The sequence below is a fragment of the Chroicocephalus ridibundus genome, chromosome 4 (assembly GCF_963924245.1).
Source record: "Chroicocephalus ridibundus chromosome 4, bChrRid1.1, whole genome shotgun sequence".
Taxonomy (NCBI): Eukaryota; Metazoa; Chordata; class Aves; order Charadriiformes; family Laridae; genus Chroicocephalus; species Chroicocephalus ridibundus.
Window position 1 is genome coordinate 18,265,031 of NC_086287.1, and position 21,184 is coordinate 18,286,214.

At 47.6% G+C, this 21,184-nt stretch overlaps 1 protein-coding gene across 1 annotated transcript; it reads left to right on the forward strand.

The window, feature by feature from the left end:
* Positions 1 to 2,368: 2,368 nt before the first annotated feature.
* TH (tyrosine hydroxylase) lies at positions 2,369 to 20,397 on the forward strand. The gene is made up of 13 exons (XM_063332537.1): positions 2,369 to 2,458; positions 7,154 to 7,357; positions 11,240 to 11,414; positions 12,208 to 12,296; positions 12,503 to 12,570; positions 14,317 to 14,367; positions 14,987 to 15,132; positions 15,548 to 15,683; positions 15,818 to 15,887; positions 16,230 to 16,286; positions 16,875 to 16,970; positions 17,144 to 17,277; positions 20,238 to 20,397. Exons 1-13 carry the CDS (start codon positions 2,369 to 2,371, stop codon positions 20,395 to 20,397), a joined length of 1,476 nt encoding a protein of 491 aa, XP_063188607.1.
* The last annotated feature ends 787 nt before the right edge of the window (positions 20,398 to 21,184 follow it).

Here is a 21,184-nt window from a genome sequence, read left to right on the forward strand (position 1 = left end):
GCAGCATGGGAACGAGCATCATACTGCTTGAAAGTCCTGTCTAAGAGATCCCTGAGAAAAGTCTTGCTTCGAAAAAGTCAGGACAGGACATGGAAACACGAGACAGCATGGGTAGCAATCTGCATGAGATCCTAATCTTAAATTTCCTGGAAATATTAACTTCAGCAGAAGCCGGGCTGTGTTTTAAATGAATGCAGTGCCACAGTCACCCCCAAACCCCTTCATTCCTTTAGCCAGGAATCAATCAATTCCTGAGCAGGTTGGCGAGCCTGGCCATCAAAGACAGCTGTCACTCCTTAGGTGGCAGCGGTCTCTTGGTGGCAGCACTAAGCAATCCCGATGATCTTCTGTTCTGTGCACCTGCTGGAAAAAAAAGGCTCAAAAGGGTTGTGGAAAGGTGCAGCTTGGAGCGAGTGAAGCTGGGATGTCTGGCTAAGGCTGCAGTGTGGGACTGAGTGCTGGTATCATAGAGTGGTGTTGCCGGCATCCCAGCTTGCCTGGCTACTATGGTCCACCTCAAGCGGTGGCACAAAAAGATCAGCCCTAGAATTATGCTAATTTATATCCCACACTAAATTGGTCCCCAAGGCCACCCCAGCGGCCAGGAGGTGACTGAGCCTGCAATGCTGCTCCTTGCCCAGCTGCTGGGCAGTGGGGATGACTCAGGACCTGCTCCTAAAATGTTTTCTGAGAAGATCCTGCAACAACAGGCAGCATTCCCCTCCATCAGTTTGGTGGGGTTTTATCTTGTGTTTCAAGCATCCAGGGTTTAGCAGAGGGCAAACAGAAGGTTTAGGAGACTCAGAGGGGATTAGGAATGAAATTAAAGCAAAAGCAAGGGCTGCTCTCAGTGTGGGAGGTGGTACCACATGGGAGGATGCAGAGGCTGGGGAGAGAGAAGCCCCGATGGCTGCTTAACTCCTTCCTCTGGTTTCCACTATACTGAACAGCAGGATGTCCTCAGCACCCGCAATAGGAGAAACTGCTCCACCTGAATTAAAATTGATTTTGGCTCATTACTGGACCAAGTCTTTGGCTGCATCCAACTGCTCAATTCAGCTTCAACTTCTACCAACTTCCAGACAGTTGGGGCTTCCCAAGCTGCCTTGGTGGGGCTGGCAGTGTGGATCATGCCGTGTGCTCCCCAGTGTTCGCAGGAGGTGGCAAACATCAAGAGCTTTCCAGCCTCAAGGAGGTCAATGGGGTGTTGATCCTCCAGGGCTTTTGGCACTGCAAAAATCATCAGCACACTGGGATGAACTCAGCTGTCCCACCAAAGGGCAACCCACCAACGCCAACCAGGTGTCTTCAGCAGATGTCTTCCAAAGCCACACCGCAGTGAGCAAGGCTGTGGGCAAGCTCTCCAGCAGTCAGCCAGTGGAACGCTACTGGCTTCCCCACCGCAGGGATTTGTGCCAAATGGTGGCCTGTCCCCTGTGTGGTGGTGGCTCACATGAAGCAGGACCATGGATTCCCACAGCACTTGTTTGGTGTGGGAGAGCTGCTGTAAATCCCCCAGGAGGAAAAAGTCACTTTTGCTTGCAGCAAAGCAGAGTCCTGGGATGGGTCCTGGATTGTCACCCTCTGTCACAGCCCCAGAGATCCTTGGGCATTTGGTCTTTTAAGAATTACTGCAAGAGAAGCAAAGCCCTCGGGAAGGCAGGGTTGAGCGGGGTTTTTTCCAAGTTATTTTCTTTACAGCCTTTACAACCTCTGAGGACTCAAGGGGCCTGATTCTGTAGTCCTGCTGTCAGCTTTACATGGCCAAAGACATGAGGTGGTGGGAGAGCACTGAAACGCGTTTGCAGGAGCCAGGCGTAGGGAGATGCATACGAGAGAGCAGCATCCAGCCCCACAGCTGCCTTAGGGGAATCAGTGTTATTTTCCTATTAATTTACTGCCTCAATGACAAGGCAAACATGGGGAAAAGAGCTAGAGAGGGCTGAACCTCTTCCTTCCTTTGATTTTGTCCTTTCACAGATCAAAATCCTTTCTGGCAACTCACAAGGTGGGAAAGCAAATGTGTTGGACTGAAACACGGCATGAGAGTCAACTCCATCCAGAAGAAGGGGGTGGCGGAAAACAGAGTAGAAATCTTTTGGGCACAGGCAAACAGGTGGGGGGAGCGTCTGGTCTGCGAAGGCAGGGTGTCTGCAATCTTTGTAGCGATTAGATTTAATGGGACAGAAACGTTTCTCTCCTTCACATCCCCTCCTCCTCTCAGCCCGAGGGGGAGAAAGGAGGGAGGTGGTGATGGGGAGGTGGCGGGGGGAGAGAAGATTTGAAAGAGTCTTTGACGTCAGCCCTGCCCTATAAAAAGCTGGCAAGGAGCTGGAAAGCAGAGATCAGAGCTCGTGGAAGAGCAAAGATGCCAACCCCGAACATGTCCACGTCTGCAGCCAAAGGCTTCCGCAGGGCGGTGTCGGAGCTGGACTCCAAGCAAGCTGAGGCCATCATGGTAAGACAACCCTACCCCACTTCTTTCCCTCCCCCTCCAAAACCCACAGCCTCTCCCATAACTACAGGCAGAGGCAGGCAGGGATAGATGGACCAACACTGCCTTTGTGGGGATTCCCCCACATGGGGACCTCCGGGCTCCAGACTGGCCAAGGGAAATGACCCAAACAGTTCTCTCTTACAGACTGGTACATGTGAAATGCAAACATTCAGGGGGATGAAAGCTTGAACTAATGCAGCACCCCCCCTCAACCAAAAGCAAGGTAAATAACTCATAGACCTAAGGCAGGAATAACAAGGAATCCCCAGCGTGAAAGGCAGTTTGAAATCTTAATGCTCTCCTGATTTCAAGGCAATAAACTGCAGAGATTTCACCTGTTCCAGCATAATGAAAAAGTGTGGCCGTTATTTCAGACAACATTGGAGGCACAGGCAATTTAATCAGTTTGTTCACTGCTGCTGTGTCCATGGTTTCGCTTTCTCCCAGCACATCCTTCCCAGCCCTCTTTCCCAGTTTCTGTTCCCAGCCCTCCCTTGATGTGGTCTCAGCCCTGGGTTTAGCCTGGGGAATGCTTCTGCACACACCAGATCTGTATGTGTCAGGGAAAGGAGCGGAAAACTTCCTGCTGAGCTGTCAAGTGCCTTCAGAAAGCCAAGCCTGGCCAACCCATTGGACTGGCTATAGGGACAGGGACATTTCGCCTCCTAACCAAAATGCCAGGGCAGGCAGGAGGAGCCTGGAGACTGCCAGCATCGGACAGTCCTGAGCGTCAGAGATGTGGCCAGGCTGCGGGCGACCCTGGAGGAGCCAGAGCAGCCGATGGCAGCACCGGGACGGGACTCCCTTGGGATGCTTGGCAGGAGGAGACCCGGGAATCGAGCCAAATTAGGGAGCAGATGTGTTTGGCAGATGCCTGCAGGGTGACTCCAGCAGGTCGGTGATAGTGCTCCCCATTTCCCTCCCCTATGCCCGCTGCCTTTTTCTCCCACTCTCCTCTTAACCCTGTGTGGTGCTCTGACTCTGTAAAATCAGCCACTACATAGGCAGCCAGAGGTGGTGTGGAGAGGGGAGTGTGCTGGAAAGGAAGGGAAACGTTTAGGAAACAAGGAGGTAAACTTGCTTTCTCTAATAAATGGAAATCAGGGAACACTTCCCTCTCACAACACCACTTTCATTCTTGCAAAATAATGAACACTGAAGTGGTTGTTGAAAACCCAGTGTTTTCCAGGCTGCTCATCAAATCAGTACTTGAGACACTCGTTGCTGCCTGGAGAAGGGGTGAGTGTTCGGTTATTACATGCTGTGGGGTGCTGCATCGTGTTTGATGGGAAATGGGCCACTGAACGAAGGGGCCAGAGGAATTCGGGTCCACCAGGTGTGCTGAAAGGAGTGTGGCAGCCTCCCTGGGGTGAGCGGCTCCTCCAACCTGGGGCGGACGTAAAACCTCAGCCTGTCTTTGTGTCCCTTCTTTGAATGGAAATTCTCAGAAAAATAAAAAAAAAACCAAATTTAGCCCTGTTAGGATCACTCTGAGAGCAGGCTGCATGAAAGGCTTTGCCCTTTGCTCTCACCTAGCGTAGGAGATCTCCACAATCCCATCACTTATTTTGCTGTCTTGTACCAGGCGAGAGGCATGACTCTGCGTTTGCCTGTGATATAGTGTGTCCCCGGCCCCCATTACCATGGGCAATTGGCCACCCAGCCCCTGCTCAGCAACGCACCAGCTCCACAAGGTCTGAGGTGTTCCCTTGCCATTAACACCCAGGGACCAGCACCCTGCTGCAGGGGAAACTGTGCAAAGTGCGGGAGGCTGGGGCGGGGGAGGGAAAGACCTTTGCAATCCCAGAGCTCATCTACACCAGCAGGTATTTTACATGTCAGCGGGGCCGGCCAAACATCAAACTCACGCCGTGGAAAAATCTTTTGTTACTTGTTTATTTTTTCTGCTGCTAACAGTTTTTACAAGACACCCTGGGACTGTAACTGGAGCGGGGTTTGGTTACAGGACACACAAGCAGAGCCAGGCAGGAGACAGCAGTTGGAGGCAAACCAGCAGGACGGAGCGCCCAGGGAAGCAGGGGTGGAACGTTACTGTCCCCACGCTGCAGGGAGGGAAGTAGTCTTTACAATCCTTCCCGCTTGCTGAAAATTATGAGCCAGGAAAAAAAGCTAAAGCACTTTAACTCAGAGCACGGTATTTTTAATGACACTGCTTAGGCAGGGCTGCAGCAAATTCAAAGAAGGAAAAAAGAACTGACCCATCATAAGAGGTGAATGACCGTATGAGACTCAAGCCCCAGTTAGGCAAATAAATGCTTTGCAAGATCAAATTAAACTTCTCGCTGTAGCTAGATACGCACTCAGGGAGCCAGTCTGCAAGGCAATTCGGAAATACCATGTAACAGTGCCTTCTGAAGAAAGGAAGGCATTTACCACGAGAGATCAGTTTGGTTAGTTTATATGCCAGATTCCTAATTTCCAGCAAAAGGAGGTAGTATCCTGATGAGTGTAAATGTGAGGGGCAGAGGGTGGAGAGGACGATGAGATGGAGAGTGTGCAGCCAGGCAGCCTCTACCCAGCAGAGGAGGCAGCAGGCAGGCAGACACCCCCCTCCCCAGCACTCTTCTCCCAAGCAAAATTCATCCTTTTTCTTTTCTTTTCTTTTCTTTTCTTTTCTTTTCTTTTCTTTTCTTTTCTTTTCTTTTCTTTTCTTTTCTTTTCTTTTCTTTTCTTTTCTTTTCTTTTCTTTTCTTTTCTTTTCTTTTCTTTTCTTTTTTTTTTTTTTTTTTTTTTAACTTTACCCACCCAAAACATTCCAGCTTGGAGATAAGCAGCTTCCAGCACCCCTTGCCAGGGACCAAACCCCCTTGCTCCTGCCTGCCAGGGGCCGCCCAGTCCCAGCACATGGGTCTAACTGGTTGTGGCTGCCTCTCCTAGCGTGGCTTTCCAGTCACATAGGTCTTCTCCCTATTTAAACTCCTTCCGGTAAGATTTTAAATTGATTTACAGCCAAAATTGGGATCTAATTTCCTTCCTCTCCCCTACTGCACCCCAGAAGTAAAATCCTGCTGTGCCTCCGTGCCTTGGGGCACGGTGTGATAAAACATCCTTAGCTAAAGCGCTGCCTGGCTTGGGACCGCTGCAGAGCCCAGTTACTGTGGCTACCACAAGGCTGTTTGCCCTGCTTATTGCAGCCACATTAAAGTAAACACCGGCTTAGCTTTAAACATGGTAGCGATATAAAACACACGCTTAAAGCTGAGCACATGCTCACAAGCTTTTAAAAGTTATGCCTCAGGATACTTATTAGATGTCTTCTCTCTTTGGGCATGAATACTGTCGATTTACACAAGTAGCATTATGTGCCCATTTGTTAGAAGGTGTTTTTCTGCGCCACAAAGAATAAAGGGGTTGAGGATCAGCAAATATCATTTCAGAGGTCCTTTATTAAAAAAGAGGCAGAGAGAAGCGCGTGGGCTGATACCTCGATGTGCTGCATTTTCTAGGCTGTGTTTAAAATATTAGCTTTACACCTCTAAAGCATCCAAGAGGATTATCACAGGAAATATTGGTTACTGACAGCAGGCTTTGAAAATCAGAGAGATATTGATAGTTGAGCAGGCTGTCTTTTTAAAAGGAAAACATTCTCCAAATTCTCACAAGGTAGGGAAGGTGCTGCTTGGTTAGCATCTCTCTCTTTTCCAGGTATTTTCAATGGAATCAGAGGGAAAACTGCAGCCAGTCCCGCTCTGTATGCAGGTGCTGGATGGCTTTATGTGCCACTCCTTCTGCAGTGCAGCCCCAGGTTTCTTTCAGCAAGTTCTGAGGGTTTGTCATCTGGTTTGGGTATTGAACGCAGAAAATTGGAACCAGCTGAGCTGCCTCTAAATGGAAAACTGGTTGTAAAAAGACCAAGAACAAATAAGTTCATATATGAGCTATTTGTATAACAAAAGAAACAGCAGTGATGGAAATAGTTTGTAGCTCACTATAAATATAAACAGGTGACCTAACATGACCCCAGGCACAGAGTTGCAGCATTTTAGGTGCAATTCCAAGTCACAGAAATCTACAGGAGTTTATTGCGACAAAACAAATCTACAGATCAGTGGGAGGAATTTATTTGATGGGATATATGGATGTGGTTCCAATTACACTTCAATGGGCAAGCATCCACTTAATGTCAGAAGAAAATGTCGTATTGGATCCTGGGAGCACTTTAGCTATGCTGCCTTGCTAATACACCTGCAAACAGTTCATGTTTCCTGACCAGGCCACAGCTATGGGCTTCAGCTGTCCCTCATAGCATAACTTTTCTCAGATGATTTCAGGTTTATCTAGCGCCTCTCCACCTGAGTCCCTCAGACTTCTGAAAACTGCATAAGATTGTTTTCTATTTTTATTTTTTGAAGGCTATTGAAAACTGTTGCTAGGGAAGGTGAGGGGAGAAGCCCGCTCTCTAGTTGTGCTACAAGGATATTTTAAACAGGTTTTTTCCTAAAGCTCCACATTTCCAAAAGTTCTCATCCTCAGTCCTCATCACCAGATCTTCTTCTACAAAGCCAGGCAAGTCAGTCCAACCTTCCTCTTCTTCTGCTGAGACACATCAGTCATACATCATCCAGCTACTGGGGATACCTCTGATCTCCCCTACAGCTGTATCAGAAGTGTTATTTATTTGTGTTCTGTCTTCAGTCTCCGCGGTTCATTGGTAGACGTCAAAGCCTCATTGAAGATGCCAGGAAGGAAAGAGAGGCTGCAGCTGCAGCCACTGATGCTGCAGAGTCTACAGAGACCATTGTCTTTGAGGAGAAGGATGGGAGAGCCATGCTGAACCTCTTCTTCATGCTCAAGGGAGCAAAGACTTCACCACTGTCCCGTGCACTTAAGGTATTTGAGGTGAGTGCCTAACCTGTTGTATGAGACTCAAGGAACAGACTTCAGGTTTCATGGCTGTTCTGTGAGAAATATCACTTGAGGCTACTGAAGAAGACTCAGACTAGATCTGCCAGCTGCAAATTATCAGTTAATAGCCTGATGTCCCCACCGTCATGCTTTGGTCATGCCCCAGCATGCCCTCACTTTCCATCACTAAGAATGAGATGTACCTCTATCTGGCAGTGATGTTAAACTCTGGGCTTAACTTTGCTTAATTCCTGGATTCAACCACACAGTCTCACACCTACAATCCACACCCTTGTGCCTTATAACATACTCTGACAGCCCCCTCCACTGCTCAGCGCTTCAACTTCATGCGCAGGGCTCTGATCCCACATTCAAAGCAAGCTGTGTGCCCTGTATGGCTACAAACCAAGCCTGCCTTACTTGTGAGTCAAGGCTTTGGAAGTCTCCGAATGGTATTGCCACATTGGTCCTTGGTCACAGAGTTACAAAAACAACTTCACCCTGTGTGTAAAACTGGTATATTGATTTCAAAGTTACCTCCCAACTTCAGGGATTAATTTGATTTACATTTTAAAGGCTCTGTTGGTTCCCCCCAGAGATGTGCCCTGTCTATGACCTCAATAGCGAGGAAAACTGGTAACTTCAGCTTTTTTCCCCTAGCCAGCAATACAATGTTGCATTATCTAGGATCTCAGTGCCATGAATGGAAAGACTGAGATAAGTGCTGCCTATTTAAACAGTAATCAAAACACAATAATTTGCATTTATGTAGTACATTTTCATACAGAAGGATTCATAGAATTGTAGAATCATAGAATGGTTCGGGTTGGAAGGGACCTTAAAGATTGTGTAATTCCAACCCCACTGCCATAGGCAGGGACACTTCCCACTAGACCAGGCTGCTCAGAGCCTCATCCAGCCTGGCCTTGAACACCTCCAGGGATGGGGCATCTACAACCTCCCTGGGCAACCTGTTCCAGTGCCTCACCACCCTCACAGTAAAGATTCAAAAGTGTTTTGCAGACTGAGGTTCTGAGATATGTTTTATCTACAGCAGTTTAATTTCATTGACTTCAGCAGTGAGAGAAGAGGACAATTTGTTCCTATTAATCAGTCATGTGAGTTGTAAGGGGCCTCCAGAGGTCTCTAGTCCAACCTCCTGCTCAGAGCAGATCCAGTCACAGCAGGTTGCTCGGGGCTGTGGTTGTTGTGTGTTGAATATCACCAAGGTACAGATCCTACAGTTTCCTTGCACCACTTGAGCAGTTTGACTGCCTTCATGGCAAAAAGATTTTTCTCTTTTCTTTTTCATTTTAATGTCCTTGGTTTCAGCTTGTGCCTGTTGCCTCTTGTCTTCCCACTGTGAACTTTTCAGGCGAGTCTGGCTCTGTCTTCTTTACATGCTCCCACCAGGTACTAGTAGACAATGAACCAATCTCCCCTGCCCCTTCACTTCCTAAGGCTGAACAAATCCAATTCCCTCAGTCCTTCTTCATACAACATTGTGCTCCAGCCCCCTGAGCATCTTGGCAGCCCTCCACTATACCTGCTACAACACATCAATGTCTTCCTTCTATGGGACATGGTACTCTAGATGTGGTCTCCCTCATCACAGACAGAGAGGAGGAATCACTTCCTTTTACCTGTTGTGTACAGTCTTATTACTACAGTTCAGTATGTGGTTGGCCTTTCTCATCACAAGGGCATGCTGTTAACTCATGTATTAATACACATGATAATTATATAACACCTTCTTCCCCATAAAATGCAACCTCTCCTGGGGTAAAACCAGATCACCAGCAACACTATATAGGAAAACCTAGCAGATGTAAACATGCAAAAACTGTGTTTGGGGGATAAGTATTTCCCTGAAATTGTAGCACATTCTAGCTGTTCGTTGCCCATGCAGTACTAGCTCTGATGGTCTTATGAAAAGTGTTTAAGATCTAAAGCAATTACAAAATGTCTTACATCACCTCTAAGAGGACTGTTGCAAGACAAGCTGTTTTCTGGGCAATGTATGGTTCTTGTCTCAAGACTGAAAGAATCTCTAAGACAAACTTGTCAGACAAAAGCCTTGGTGTTGCTGTGGTTGGGGTCTCCTTCCTAGAAGTGCACAGCTGCCAGATAGGTCATGAAAAATCCACCAGTGCAACATTTCAAATGCAACAGACTGCTTAGCGGGTATGAAACATAGAATTATAGGCTCTTGTACTTGATATATTTTATGTTACACTGCATTTAAAGTCTGTAATCTTAATAATTTCTAAAACTTCAAGCAAGAAGCAGGGGCAGCTTATGTTTAAATATTATTTGTTTCTTCCTGGAGCAATTTACTTGCTGCATCAAGAGCTTTCCTAGTAAAAAAGCTCTTTGAGCTTGTCACAGAGAGCGCTTTAAATATAATAAAAAGACAAGCATGTCAAGCCACAAGAGAGGAAGATTCATTTCCCAGACCCCTCTGGCAATGCAGGTACAAGATATGAAAGCAGACGGGCATAATGACATTTGCCTCATCATGAACCAGGCTGCAGGGAAGCTGGTTTCACTCTTCTGTATGTGCTACATGCAGCCAAAGCATAGGTAATGCAATCACAGCTGTCAGATTAATGCAAAGGTATTGATTGTTGAAGGAACAATGTAATAGTGAAGTTGGTAGGTACATTAAAAAACACGGCCCTAAATTTAATTTACCTGTGGCATTGCATCTGTTCCTTCTCATCTTTCTGCCTCTGATTAACAAAAGAAATCATGTCCCTTCCTCTACCAAAGATCTTGCAGAGACTTTGCAAAGGTTGGGTCATTGCCCAGGGACTTCGGTTTGTACTGACAGTTTTCACCGAGCTAAAGAAAATATCCACAAATCTACCGGGGCCCTTTGGAAGACTATAGACCCCATTTTTTTCTCCTTCTTATTCTTTGTGGGAGGTCAGTTCTGATGACGATCCCAAACGATGTCAATTCTGACAGTGAGCCCCAGACTAACGCCACCGCAGCCCGGGTAGGGCTCGGCCCCGCCGGTTCAGGACCACGGACAGCGCCCCGCCACCTGCCCACGCCCGGGCAGCGCCCGCCCCTCCTACGTCATCGCCGACCCCTTCCTCCCCCAACAGGCAAAAAAGCACCTTTGCCTTAAGTGGGAGGTTAAAGGGAAGGGAGTCGTAGGGGGTGGCATCTTGCCACATCACCTTTCCCTCTGGACACGGTCTTCTTCATAGGAGGAAGTAGAGTGGAGCACCTCAGCTATGAGGACGGGCTGAGAGAGTTGGGGTTGTTCAGCCTGGAGAAGAGAAGGCTCCAGGGAGACCTTATAGCAGCCTTCCAGGAAAGATGGGGAGGGACTCTTTATCAGGAAGTGCAGCAATAGGATGAGGGGTAATGGTTTTAAACTGAAGAAGGATAGATATAGATTAGGTATCAGGAAGAAATTTTTCACTATGAAAGAGGTGAGACACTGGAACAGGTTGGCCAGAGAAGCTGTAGCTGCCCCATCCCTGGAGGTGTTCAAGGCCAGGCTGGATGAGGCTTTGAGCAGCCTGGTCTAGTGGAAGGTGTCCCTGCCCATGGCAGGGGGCTTGGAACTAGATGATCTTTAAGGTCCCCTCCAACCTAAACCATTCTATGATTCTGGTATTCTTTGCTACTGTGGAAGTCTTGTTGATAGCTATTGACCAGCCACACTGGTTGTCTGTCCAGAAGGAAAAACTGTGTAATTCATGGATAATTGCTTTTATCTCAATTAGGGAAAAAATAGAAGAAGAAAAAGACAAAGGGGAGTCCCTCCCAATTGTATCCATATGGGCATCTTCGGGAAGTACCATCAGGTGTTTCAAGTGTTGGTTAATGTTTTTGTTCTCCTTTTCCATGTCCCAAAAGACCTTTGAAGCTAAAATTCACCACCTGGAGACCAGGCTTAGCCGAAAGCCCCGTGAAGGGACAGCTGAACTGGAGTACTTTGTGCGCTGTGAAGTCCACAGCTCTGACCTCAATACTTTCATTAGCTCCATCAAGAGGGTAGCAGAAGACGTGAGGACCACTAAGGAGGACAAATGTAAGGAACTTACAAATTGTTTCACATTTGTGCAGACGCTGAGCTGTAGAAACAGGGTGGAGACTTAGTTATTGCCAGAAAAGGGGAAGAGCTACTCTATGCTGAATTTGAGCAAAACAAAAAAAACCTGCCTCTGGGACACCTGGATCCTGAAAGCCACTTCCCTCCTTGTCCATTTCTCAACAGACTCCAGAGTCCATACCCCATTCTTCTGGGGCCAAATTGAAAAAATTGAAATAGGAGATGAAATTTCATGCTTTGTTCACACCTTTTATACAGAGTTCTCCATCCTTACTCCAGTGTTTTATATTATAAATGTAAAGTAGTTTCCTACCTATGTGTCAGGAAGTCTGTACAGATCCAGCATTAAACTACAAGACACTCCCCTTGCCATTCTGTTCTGAAGACAGGGTGATTCTTATTGTAAAATATCCCTGTAGATCTGCAGTGATCATTCAGTTGAACCTCTGGATTTTTTTTTAATGTGAAGTCTAGAATCTTTAAGTAAAATCCAGTTTTCATCTTCTTGTTTACTTTTGTCACAAATTACTGAGAGATGGGCAGGGAAGTCATGAGATGCAGGTCATAGCATTAGATCTGACTCTAGGACAAGAGCATTGAGAGTGTGGGACTGCTGCCCAGAAGGCACAGCTGTGTCATGTGCTGCTTGTTGTGTGTGTGCATCTGATACATCAGGTCAGGTGTATCTTATTCAACCTCACTACCCCTTCTTAGCAGAGGATGCTCCGTCTTCGCTTCCACAGTCAGTTTTTCTTTTTTTCTCTCCCCACAGTTCACTGGTTTCCCAGAAAAATCTGTGAATTGGACAAGTGCCACCATTTGGTCACCAAGTTTGACCCTGACTTGGACCTGGATCACCCGGTTAGTCTGTGTGGGTTACGTCCTCGTGTTGGAATCCTGAGCCTTCCCTCAGAAGCAGGGAGCTGGAGAACACCTGTTAGTGCAGTTGATCAGGGAACTGTAGCGCAGTATCCACCATGACAGAAGTTCCCCCAGCCAGCGATGAACTTTGTTGGGTGAGGAATTTTAGTAACTGATTAAAAATCCCATTTCTGTTCTGATTCCAGGGCTACTCTGACCAAGTATATCGCCAGAGAAGGAAATCGATAGCAGAAATTGCTTTTCATTATAAGCAGTAAGTCTCTTTCCTAACACCTATGAAGGGATAATGCCATGCCAATGCAACCTGTTGGGAAGTCATTGTGCTACCTGCATGAGACTTCTTTTATGTTTTGTCTCCCCATTCAGCCTTGCCAACATTTTTTGTGTCCCTCTTCTCTCTATATGTATTCCAGTCTCTTCTTAATTAAAAAAAAGTCTGTCGTCATTAATTCCTTTATTGATAAAGCCAGAATAAACCTCCTGCATAACAAAAGCCGTGTATTATTCCATCAGGCCTCAAAATTCATTTTGAAATGTAGCATCTCTTTTAGAATGACATCTAGTTTCGGCTTCAGTGTTTCAAGTACTGAAAAAGCTACCACATGCCCAGAGAACTTATTTCAATGGTTCGTTATCCTGGCTGTGAAAAAATGTGGGTTTTATTTCTAAACTGAACTTCGGTAGCTTTAGCTTTCACCCAATGGATCATACATGTCTTTCATCTGCTAGATTGAATTCTGCTATCAGATATTTTTTTGCTATGGGGGTATTTATAGACTAAATGGTTCACCTCCTAACCCTCGTTGATAAATTAAATAGATTCCAGTAATGGTCTCATCATTGTCTTATATGGATTTAAGGCTATCTCTTGTACTCCTACTTAATACTCCCGTTCTGATATATGCAGTGATAGCACTCAGCCTCTTCACTTCAACATCAAACAGAGCTCTAATATTCAGTCGGGTTTGTAAAATACTCCCTAGATCCTATTCAGTAACACTGCCTGCCACCGTAGCGTCTCCCTCTCTGAGCAGGACTTTAAATGTAGATTTCTGTCGCCAGCTGAAAGCAGGCTATAGAAATTATATGGGTCACCTTCCTGAGCTACCCCTGCAACCGGTGTGATCCCAGCATGGCTTTCAGCTCTGTTAGGTTTCATGTTCTTTGCAGATTTGAAGCCCAGAATATAGGCATTAATGTTTTTATCCTGTACTAATACTAAATGCACAGAAAGTCACTATGCCAGCAAGAAAGTCCTGAGGGACACAGGAAGAAATACTGTCCTAAGATGATGCACCCATTTAAGATGTCTTCTCTCACGTCTCATCTGCAGGTTGGCATTTACGAGCCACTGTGTAGCATCGCTTCAGGCTGTTAATTGAAAAGGAACTATGCTTTATTGCTATAACATGTGAATATCTCATTTGTTCAAATACAGAACAGAAAGATTTAGGAAATAGGATTGCTAATTATGATGCAGAAAAGGCAAAAGTGTCAGTCTTCTTTGGTTCCCACTTATATCAATGTTACGCTTTGCTTTTCTTGCTGTCCTTAGTGTTTCTGACAATACATTTTTCTGCAGTTCAAGTGCATTTAGTTTTCCTTATTAGCTGCTTTTATCTCCCAGCCACTGATTCCTTCTTGGAGCCATCAGCCCCATGAAGTTCAGGCACATGAAATTAATTTATTTTCACACAAAGTTTCAATTTTTTTCAGTGAAAACCATCTTTTTTTTCTGGAAAATATTATGCCGGCTAAGCTTTTGCTTGTTCATTTATAACCTCTGGCTAGAGCAATGCTTTTCTCTGTGTCTACGTATTTGTTGCACCTGTACAAATGGCCCAGTACTAAGGCTTTGTCTTCCCTGTCACCCACTTGTTTGGTTTAAAGAAGATTGATCAGCACCACGCAGAGCTTCTCCAAAGTGCTTCCTTTCCAAAGGGAAGAGGAGCCTGGCTTGTGCTCTGCTGCTGTCTGTGACGGTGTGTTTGCCTTGCAGTGGGGACCCGATCCCTCGTGTGGAGTACACGGCGGAGGAGGTCGCTACCTGGTGAGTGCTGATAATCTGTGACCTTTGTTGGCTTCCCCACTAGAAGCTGGGAATCAAAACGTAAATGGTTAGGGTTTGACCTCTTGAAAAATGTAACAGGCATGCAAGCATCCTACTTAACAGCTTGTTATAAAAACCTGTAACTCATTGCAGGGCGCTTTATGGTAGCAACCGCATTCGTGAGAGCAAGCTACCTCTAAAACAGTGATGCTTTGTCTCCTCCTCTCTGAGGAGGAGAAAACAAGGCCAGCTTATATGAGCTGAGTACACAGGCTCCTAAACAAGGTCATCTCCTGGTTATATTGACTGTCTTCATAGTGCAACTTCAGGAGCTAACCTACAGGGAATATTTTAATTCCAGTTAATGCCTTTTATACAATCTTCTGACTTTCAAGGTCAGAAATAGGTCTGTACAGATACAACTGCTGACCCTGCAAGCTCAGTGTGTGTCTGTGTGTTTACATACCCCTATCGACGCACACAGACATAGACTTAGTGGTGGAAAAAGGCAAAAGGACAAGAAATATAAAGGCGTGAGTCTTTAATAGTGTATAACCAGAGGACAGGAGAGGACTAGACACATCAAGCCACTGAATGTCTACCACCTCTCGTCCTGAAGGAAGGAAGTGTACAGCACTCTGAAGAGCCTGTACCCCACCCATGCCTGCAAGGAGTACCTCGAAGCTTTCAATCTGCTGGAGAAATTCTGCGGCTACAATGAGAACAACATCCCTCAGCTGGAGGAGGTCTCCCGCTTCCTGAAAGGTGGGTACGAGCCTGGGGGACCCAGGCCCAGGGTCTGCCTGGCTTCCAGCAGAGTGGTGGCAGCTACAGCCAGGAGACCTGAACCTGAAGGAGGAGCATGTGAGCTGAGATTTGGGAGGAGAACTGGTGGAGGCTTGTGCATTGCCCACAGAGGACAGTTGTAGACCCCAGGAGGTGGGGACTGCAGCTAAATACAATGGACTGCAACTGAAGGTCAAGGCCATAGTCAGATGATCCCACTGAGCACCTAAGGAGCAAATGTTGCTCCCTCGTAGGAACAAAAGGATTAGGCTTAGCACCGCAGAAGCTGTTTAGTTCCCAGCACTGATGCTTTTGGTGTCCGTGTGGGGAACACGGGACACCAGCACAGCCCGTGGGCCATGCACCCCCACAGAGACGGTATGTGCTGTTTCAGAGAGAACCGGCTTCCAGCTCCGGCCGGTGGCCGGCTTGCTGTCCGCGCGGGACTTCCTCGCCAGCCTGGCCTTCCGTGTCTTCCAGTGCACGCAGTACATCCGCCACGCGTCCTCGCCCATGCACTCCCCCGAGCCGTGAGTATCGCCCAACCCCTGTGGCCTCCCCTGCTTGAACATCCCACCTGGCCAGCAATAAACCTTTCTCCCTAATGGACAAACTCTGTCCACTGTTGACCCTGTTTTCCTTCTTTCCCCCTGGGCATCGGCAGGGATTGCTGTCACGAGCTGCTGGGGCATGTCCCGATGCTGGCCGACAAGACTTTTGCCCAGTTCTCTCAGGTAAGGTGGTCATCTGCTTCCTCCCCCCCGAGAGGGCAGGGCACAAGGTGTGAACCCAAACCGACCCCAGTCTTGGTACCTAAACACTTCTTTTTCTAGCAGTTATTTATATTAAACATGATGTTCAGGAGCCTTAGTGATGGACTGAAAACCCTAATACAGAGTAAAAATATCACTCTGCAGCAAAGTGTTCTCAGACAGAGTACAATGAAGTACCAGTGGATGCATGGCAGTGCAGAGCAACAATATCTGCTGTCTTAAGGCAATAAAAATGAGCAATCCATCGGTAAGGACCTCAGACCAGATCTGCCCCGGCATTCACTTCTTCCCTTCTCTTCCCAGGACATTGGGCTGGCGTCTCTGGGAGCAACTGATGAAGAAATTGAGAAACTTGCAACGGTAAGTTTTCCTCTTTGCTGGATGGGGGCCCCTGACCCCTCCAGCAGCACTTCTGCAGTACTGGGGGGACTGGCCCAGCCTGGTGTCCCCAGGTTTGCATGCTCAGAGTCCCTGCCCGAGCTGCCCCAGCCCTGCTTTTTCACAATGACTGCGCAGAGCGGAGATCAGGTAAACAGCAGAGCTTGCTTGCACATTAACCCAATTTTCTTGGGCACCAGAGTATCATCAGGCATCGTATTTCTAACGACAGCACTGCTGGGGCTCTTTGGGATGGGATTAAATGACATCCGCTTCCTTTGGCTCTCCCTCGGCAAGGTGACCCATCCTGCCCCAAGGGCACCGAACAGCAGCACCACGCAGCAGCCAGGCATGCAGGGGACCAACACAGGGACACAGTTTCCACCTGTCCCAGCATGGCAGCAGCTTAGTTTAGCACTTTGCTCTGGCAGCAATGGGTTCAGGGTGAGGAGAGGGGACATTCATTTGAGCAACCCCAGACCCCAGCCATGATGCAAGGGCTCAGAAGTGACAGGGAGATGAAAATGAGGAGCTCTCTCCCCTATGTGTTTTTTCTTTCTCCTTTCACAGCTTTACTGGTTTACAGTGGAGTTTGGGCTCTGCAGACAGAATGGGATAGTCAAAGCCTACGGAGCCGGGCTCCTGTCTTCCTACGGGGAGCTCATAGTAAGTCCCAGCATAACTTGCCTCTCTGCTCTAGACCCTGTACAGCAAAAAAACCCTTCTTCCTCTGCGCAGCTCAAATGACTTTATCTGATCTGTTCTCCACCTCTGTCTATCACATACGTGCTCTCGGATCCCCTTAATTTCATGCTGGCGCTTTTCTGCTGTGTCCGTAGCACTCCTTGTCAGATGAACCAGAGGTGCGGGATTTCGACCCCGATGCTGCTGCCGTTCAGCCCTACCAGGACCAGAACTACCAGCCTGTATATTTTGTGTCCGAGAGCTTCAGTGATGCCAAAAGTAAACTGAGGTAGGACTGACTGTGCAGTGAGGGAGACCCAAACGGAAGGAAATGAAGTTATAATACATTGAAACGGGGCTCGTCACCATGGCTGCTTTCAGTTCAAGGTCTCAGAAGTGCTCTGAAAATTGTTTTCAGGTCTTTTAAAGTAAAGCGATTCTCCAGATCCAACAGGTTTCAGCTGCTGTCCCTTGGATTCACCCAAGAGTCCCCCCCAGAATATGCTGGACTCATGTGTGGGGGTGTGTAGGAGTGGGAGGCACTCTTGGAGACAAGACTGAGGGAGCAAGAGAAGGGACAAATCTAGCTCATCTGCCTAGTTGTCATAGGAAGGAGTTAGAGACTATCTCTAGTTCCCAGGGAGGCCAAGCAACATGACAGAGGTCTGGTGGTCCAGAAATTGGAGACACAAACCACCCACCAGGACCCCCTCTGCTTCCTTGCTGCAGAAGGGCCAAGTGATACAGGTCAGGTACCGTCTGTCCCTCACGGGAACATCTCACCAGCACGTGTCCTTCTGAAACACGGGCTTCTGCGTCATGTAAAAGTTTACTCTGTGGGTGAAGGTTTCAGGAGAGGGGTGAAAAGCTGCTCAAAATGGTGTCATTCCCTGAATTTAGGATGCAGAAAGATGTCTTTCTGAGCAGCTGCCGGGCAACTTCCCTTTTATCATTTAACCAGCAAAAAAACCCCAGGCATTGTTAGTAGCTTGTACACAAACTGAAAAGATTTGCTTGACAGGGATAGATTTATCCATGGAAAAAAAGGAACTTTTGCTTCCTAGGCTGGTTGACGTAGGTTAGCAGACCCCAGACAGCATCCCACTGGTGCAATTGAGTTTCCCCATCCCATGGGACCGCAAAGAGGATGGAGAGGGGCAGCACTACCCACAGACATCTGTTCAGAAGAGGATTTTCTTGGCCATATCCAGAATTGCCCACAGCAGGAAAGCTCAGTCCTTTAGCGTTTGGCTGACAGAGGAAAATTTTGCCTATACCATTTTGCCTTAGCTTAGGAAAGGGTAGGATGAAATGAAGTATTACACAATGTACAGGACTTTGCAGTTCCTGCAAGTGGGGTATTTCATGTAAATAACGTGGTGAGGACTGCTATATTTCAACTTCTGCTTTTATTACCCTCACTTGCACTGTTCATACAAGCCAGAGCCTAGCTGCTCAAAAGCAAGCACCTGGGGAGCCCGTCCTCTCACACACACCAGGCTGCTTTAAAAAAACCCCAACTGTTGCCTAATGAGTCATTTCCTTGCATTTAAAAAGGAAAAATATACCACATACATAGCCAAGATTAGGCTAGAGGGTTTTGACAGTGACAAGCACTGTAAATTATCCTTTTTAAAGAGCTCGGAGACCACACAGATGTTACTCTATGAGGTGAAAACATTAAAACGTCTATATTTTTTTGCATTACTGGCAGCTGCCACAGTGGACCGGGTTATCAGTGTTTTCCCTCAAGAAAAGCCTCTTTTCCCAGAAAGAAAACTTTCCACAAGTTTCCTAGGGTGGACACCCCCCACCCCCATGCCCTTCCAGGCACCCATGTCGTACTTCTGTGCCTCAAAAAGGTGTCAAGTGAACACACCCGTGTTGGAGGGCAAGTTTCTAACCATTAGCAGCTGTGCTACAAGCCATCGATGTGGCTGATAGCATTAAAAACCGAGGAGAGCCGGCCCTTGCCTGGGACAGCTGGGGGCACTGAAGTAAGCTTTTTTTTTTTTTTTTTTTTTTAGTAGAGGGACACTGTGATTATGCAGAAAACCCCGCTGTTTGCGTTTGGTTTTGTTTCCTTACAAGCCCGGCAGCTCCCTGCAAGCGCCAGCCTGCGGCTTTGGCCGTGTTGCCGCTTGGCCCTGTCTGGAGCTGGCGGTGTTTTCCCCAAACGCCGGCAATTCAAGGACCAGGCTTCCCCAGGGCACGCAGTACCGGCCTGAGGAGCGGCTGAGAGAGGGATGCGCTTCCCCCAGCCCTGCGCCAGAGCGGACCCGCGGCAGCCACCAGAGGGTACCCTAAGCTAAGCGATTCAGGAGCGAAAGGGTGACCCTTCGGCAGGGGCGAGGAGCGTGCCTGTTGCTAGTGCCGTTTGTCCCCTCAGCTTGCCACTCCTTCCCAGCATGAGATTATAGCCACGAGTACCTAAACAGAGATTCCCAGCTCCATATTTACACAGCCGCCAAAGAAAACAAAACAAAACACCCTACCTTGTAAAGTGTACAAATCTTAGTGTTGGAGGTGAACATGAGCAACTTTGGGGAAACCTTACCCCGGATTTGTTTCGATTGACTGTATATTTTCCATTAGAAAGGTAGCAACAAGGTCTTGCTTTTGAGAGGTATTAGGTAAAGTTGGGTTCTTCAATGAGATCTAGACTGCAGTTGGTTTGGGGTATGATAGTGCAATGTTGCTCAGCCACGTGGCTCCAGTGACACTATTCCCATCCCCTCAATGAGACCTGAGCTATTGCCTGTCAAATTTGTCCCTAATACACCTTGCAGCTAGTTCCCCTCCTCCCCAAGCAGAAATTAGTCAATAAATGAATGTCAGGAAGGATTCAGGAATATAATGCTATAATATCACTGGCTTTCCCTGCAATTAGTTTCTAAATCTCCTTGGCATTTTTGAAAAAGAAAAAAAGAAATTGAAGTAGAGAATGCCAGGCAATGGCCACAGAGGTGACCGAGTTCTGTGCACCCTCCTGTTTGATGCAAGTCCATGTGTTCAGCCCACGGAAACCCCCAGTCAAACTCATGGCCTTCCTGGCTGAAGAGAAGGGATCTCAACTACTGCTATAGCTCTGTGGAGCTGGAAAGATGGGAAACCAGAGCTTTTGTGCAAACCTTGAAACTCTGCCTAAAGGAGGTATTAACCTGTTGTGCTCTGGGTGAACGGTGATAGGTAGGAGGCAGACCCAGGACCCATCTCTTGTACCAACCCCTCTGCACCGTTTCCTTGCAGGAGCTACGCGGCACACATCAAGCGGCCCTTCTCAGTGAAATACGAGCCCTACACCCACAGCATCGAGCTCCTGGACAGCCCTCAGACGATCTGTCACTCCCTGGAGAGTGTAAGGGATGAGCTTCACTCGCTGATTAACGCGCTGAATGTTATCAGTTAATATGAGAACTGCGCTCTTTCCTTCCCCTCTTCCGTCGCAGCCCCAAACCCGCCCACCCTGCCCTCCCTCGCCTAGTTCCCAGCTGATGACTCCTACCTGTCTTTTCCAAACACTTGCACCGCTGCCTGTCACCACATGACCCCGACAGCTTTCCACTTTTGTATGTAGGGCCAGCTCGGAGGAGGGCAGAGGGACGGACCCAAGGCCTGCTGGCGTTTTGGATAGCTTTTCTAGTGATTTAGCACAGACCAAAACCATGGCCAAGCTACAAAGTTGAAATCAAGAGCTGTGCGCCAGCCTCCTGGGTGCAAGGAAGAGGAGAAAAGCATCTTTATTAAAAAAAAAAAAAAAGAGAGAGAAAATCTATTTTTTTGCAGTTTCAGAGAATAAATTAATCTGCTTTTTTAGCCCCAGAGCAACTCCTATAGCAACTTCATGAGGGACCCTCAGTCCCCACCATCTCCTGCCTCTTACACTTGGGAAATGCAGAGCTGCTCTAGAAGCTTTTCTGCCCGAACCAACCCTATGAGGTCTGTAATTTCAGCTTCCAGCCTCCCCTCAGCACCTTGCACAGGGGGGATGCTTGGGCATGAACCCCTGGGCTGCACCACCCCACCAGGCTGCAATAAGCATTGCAGCTCCCCCGAAACCTCTAAATTGATCTAAGCGAGGAGTTGCCTGTCTGGCATAGAGCAGCCCTGATCTACCTGCATCCTCCCCAGCACAAGCACCACCGAGCAAGCCCTGGCCACCCTACACCAGAGCATGGCTACTCCCTTCAAGCCCT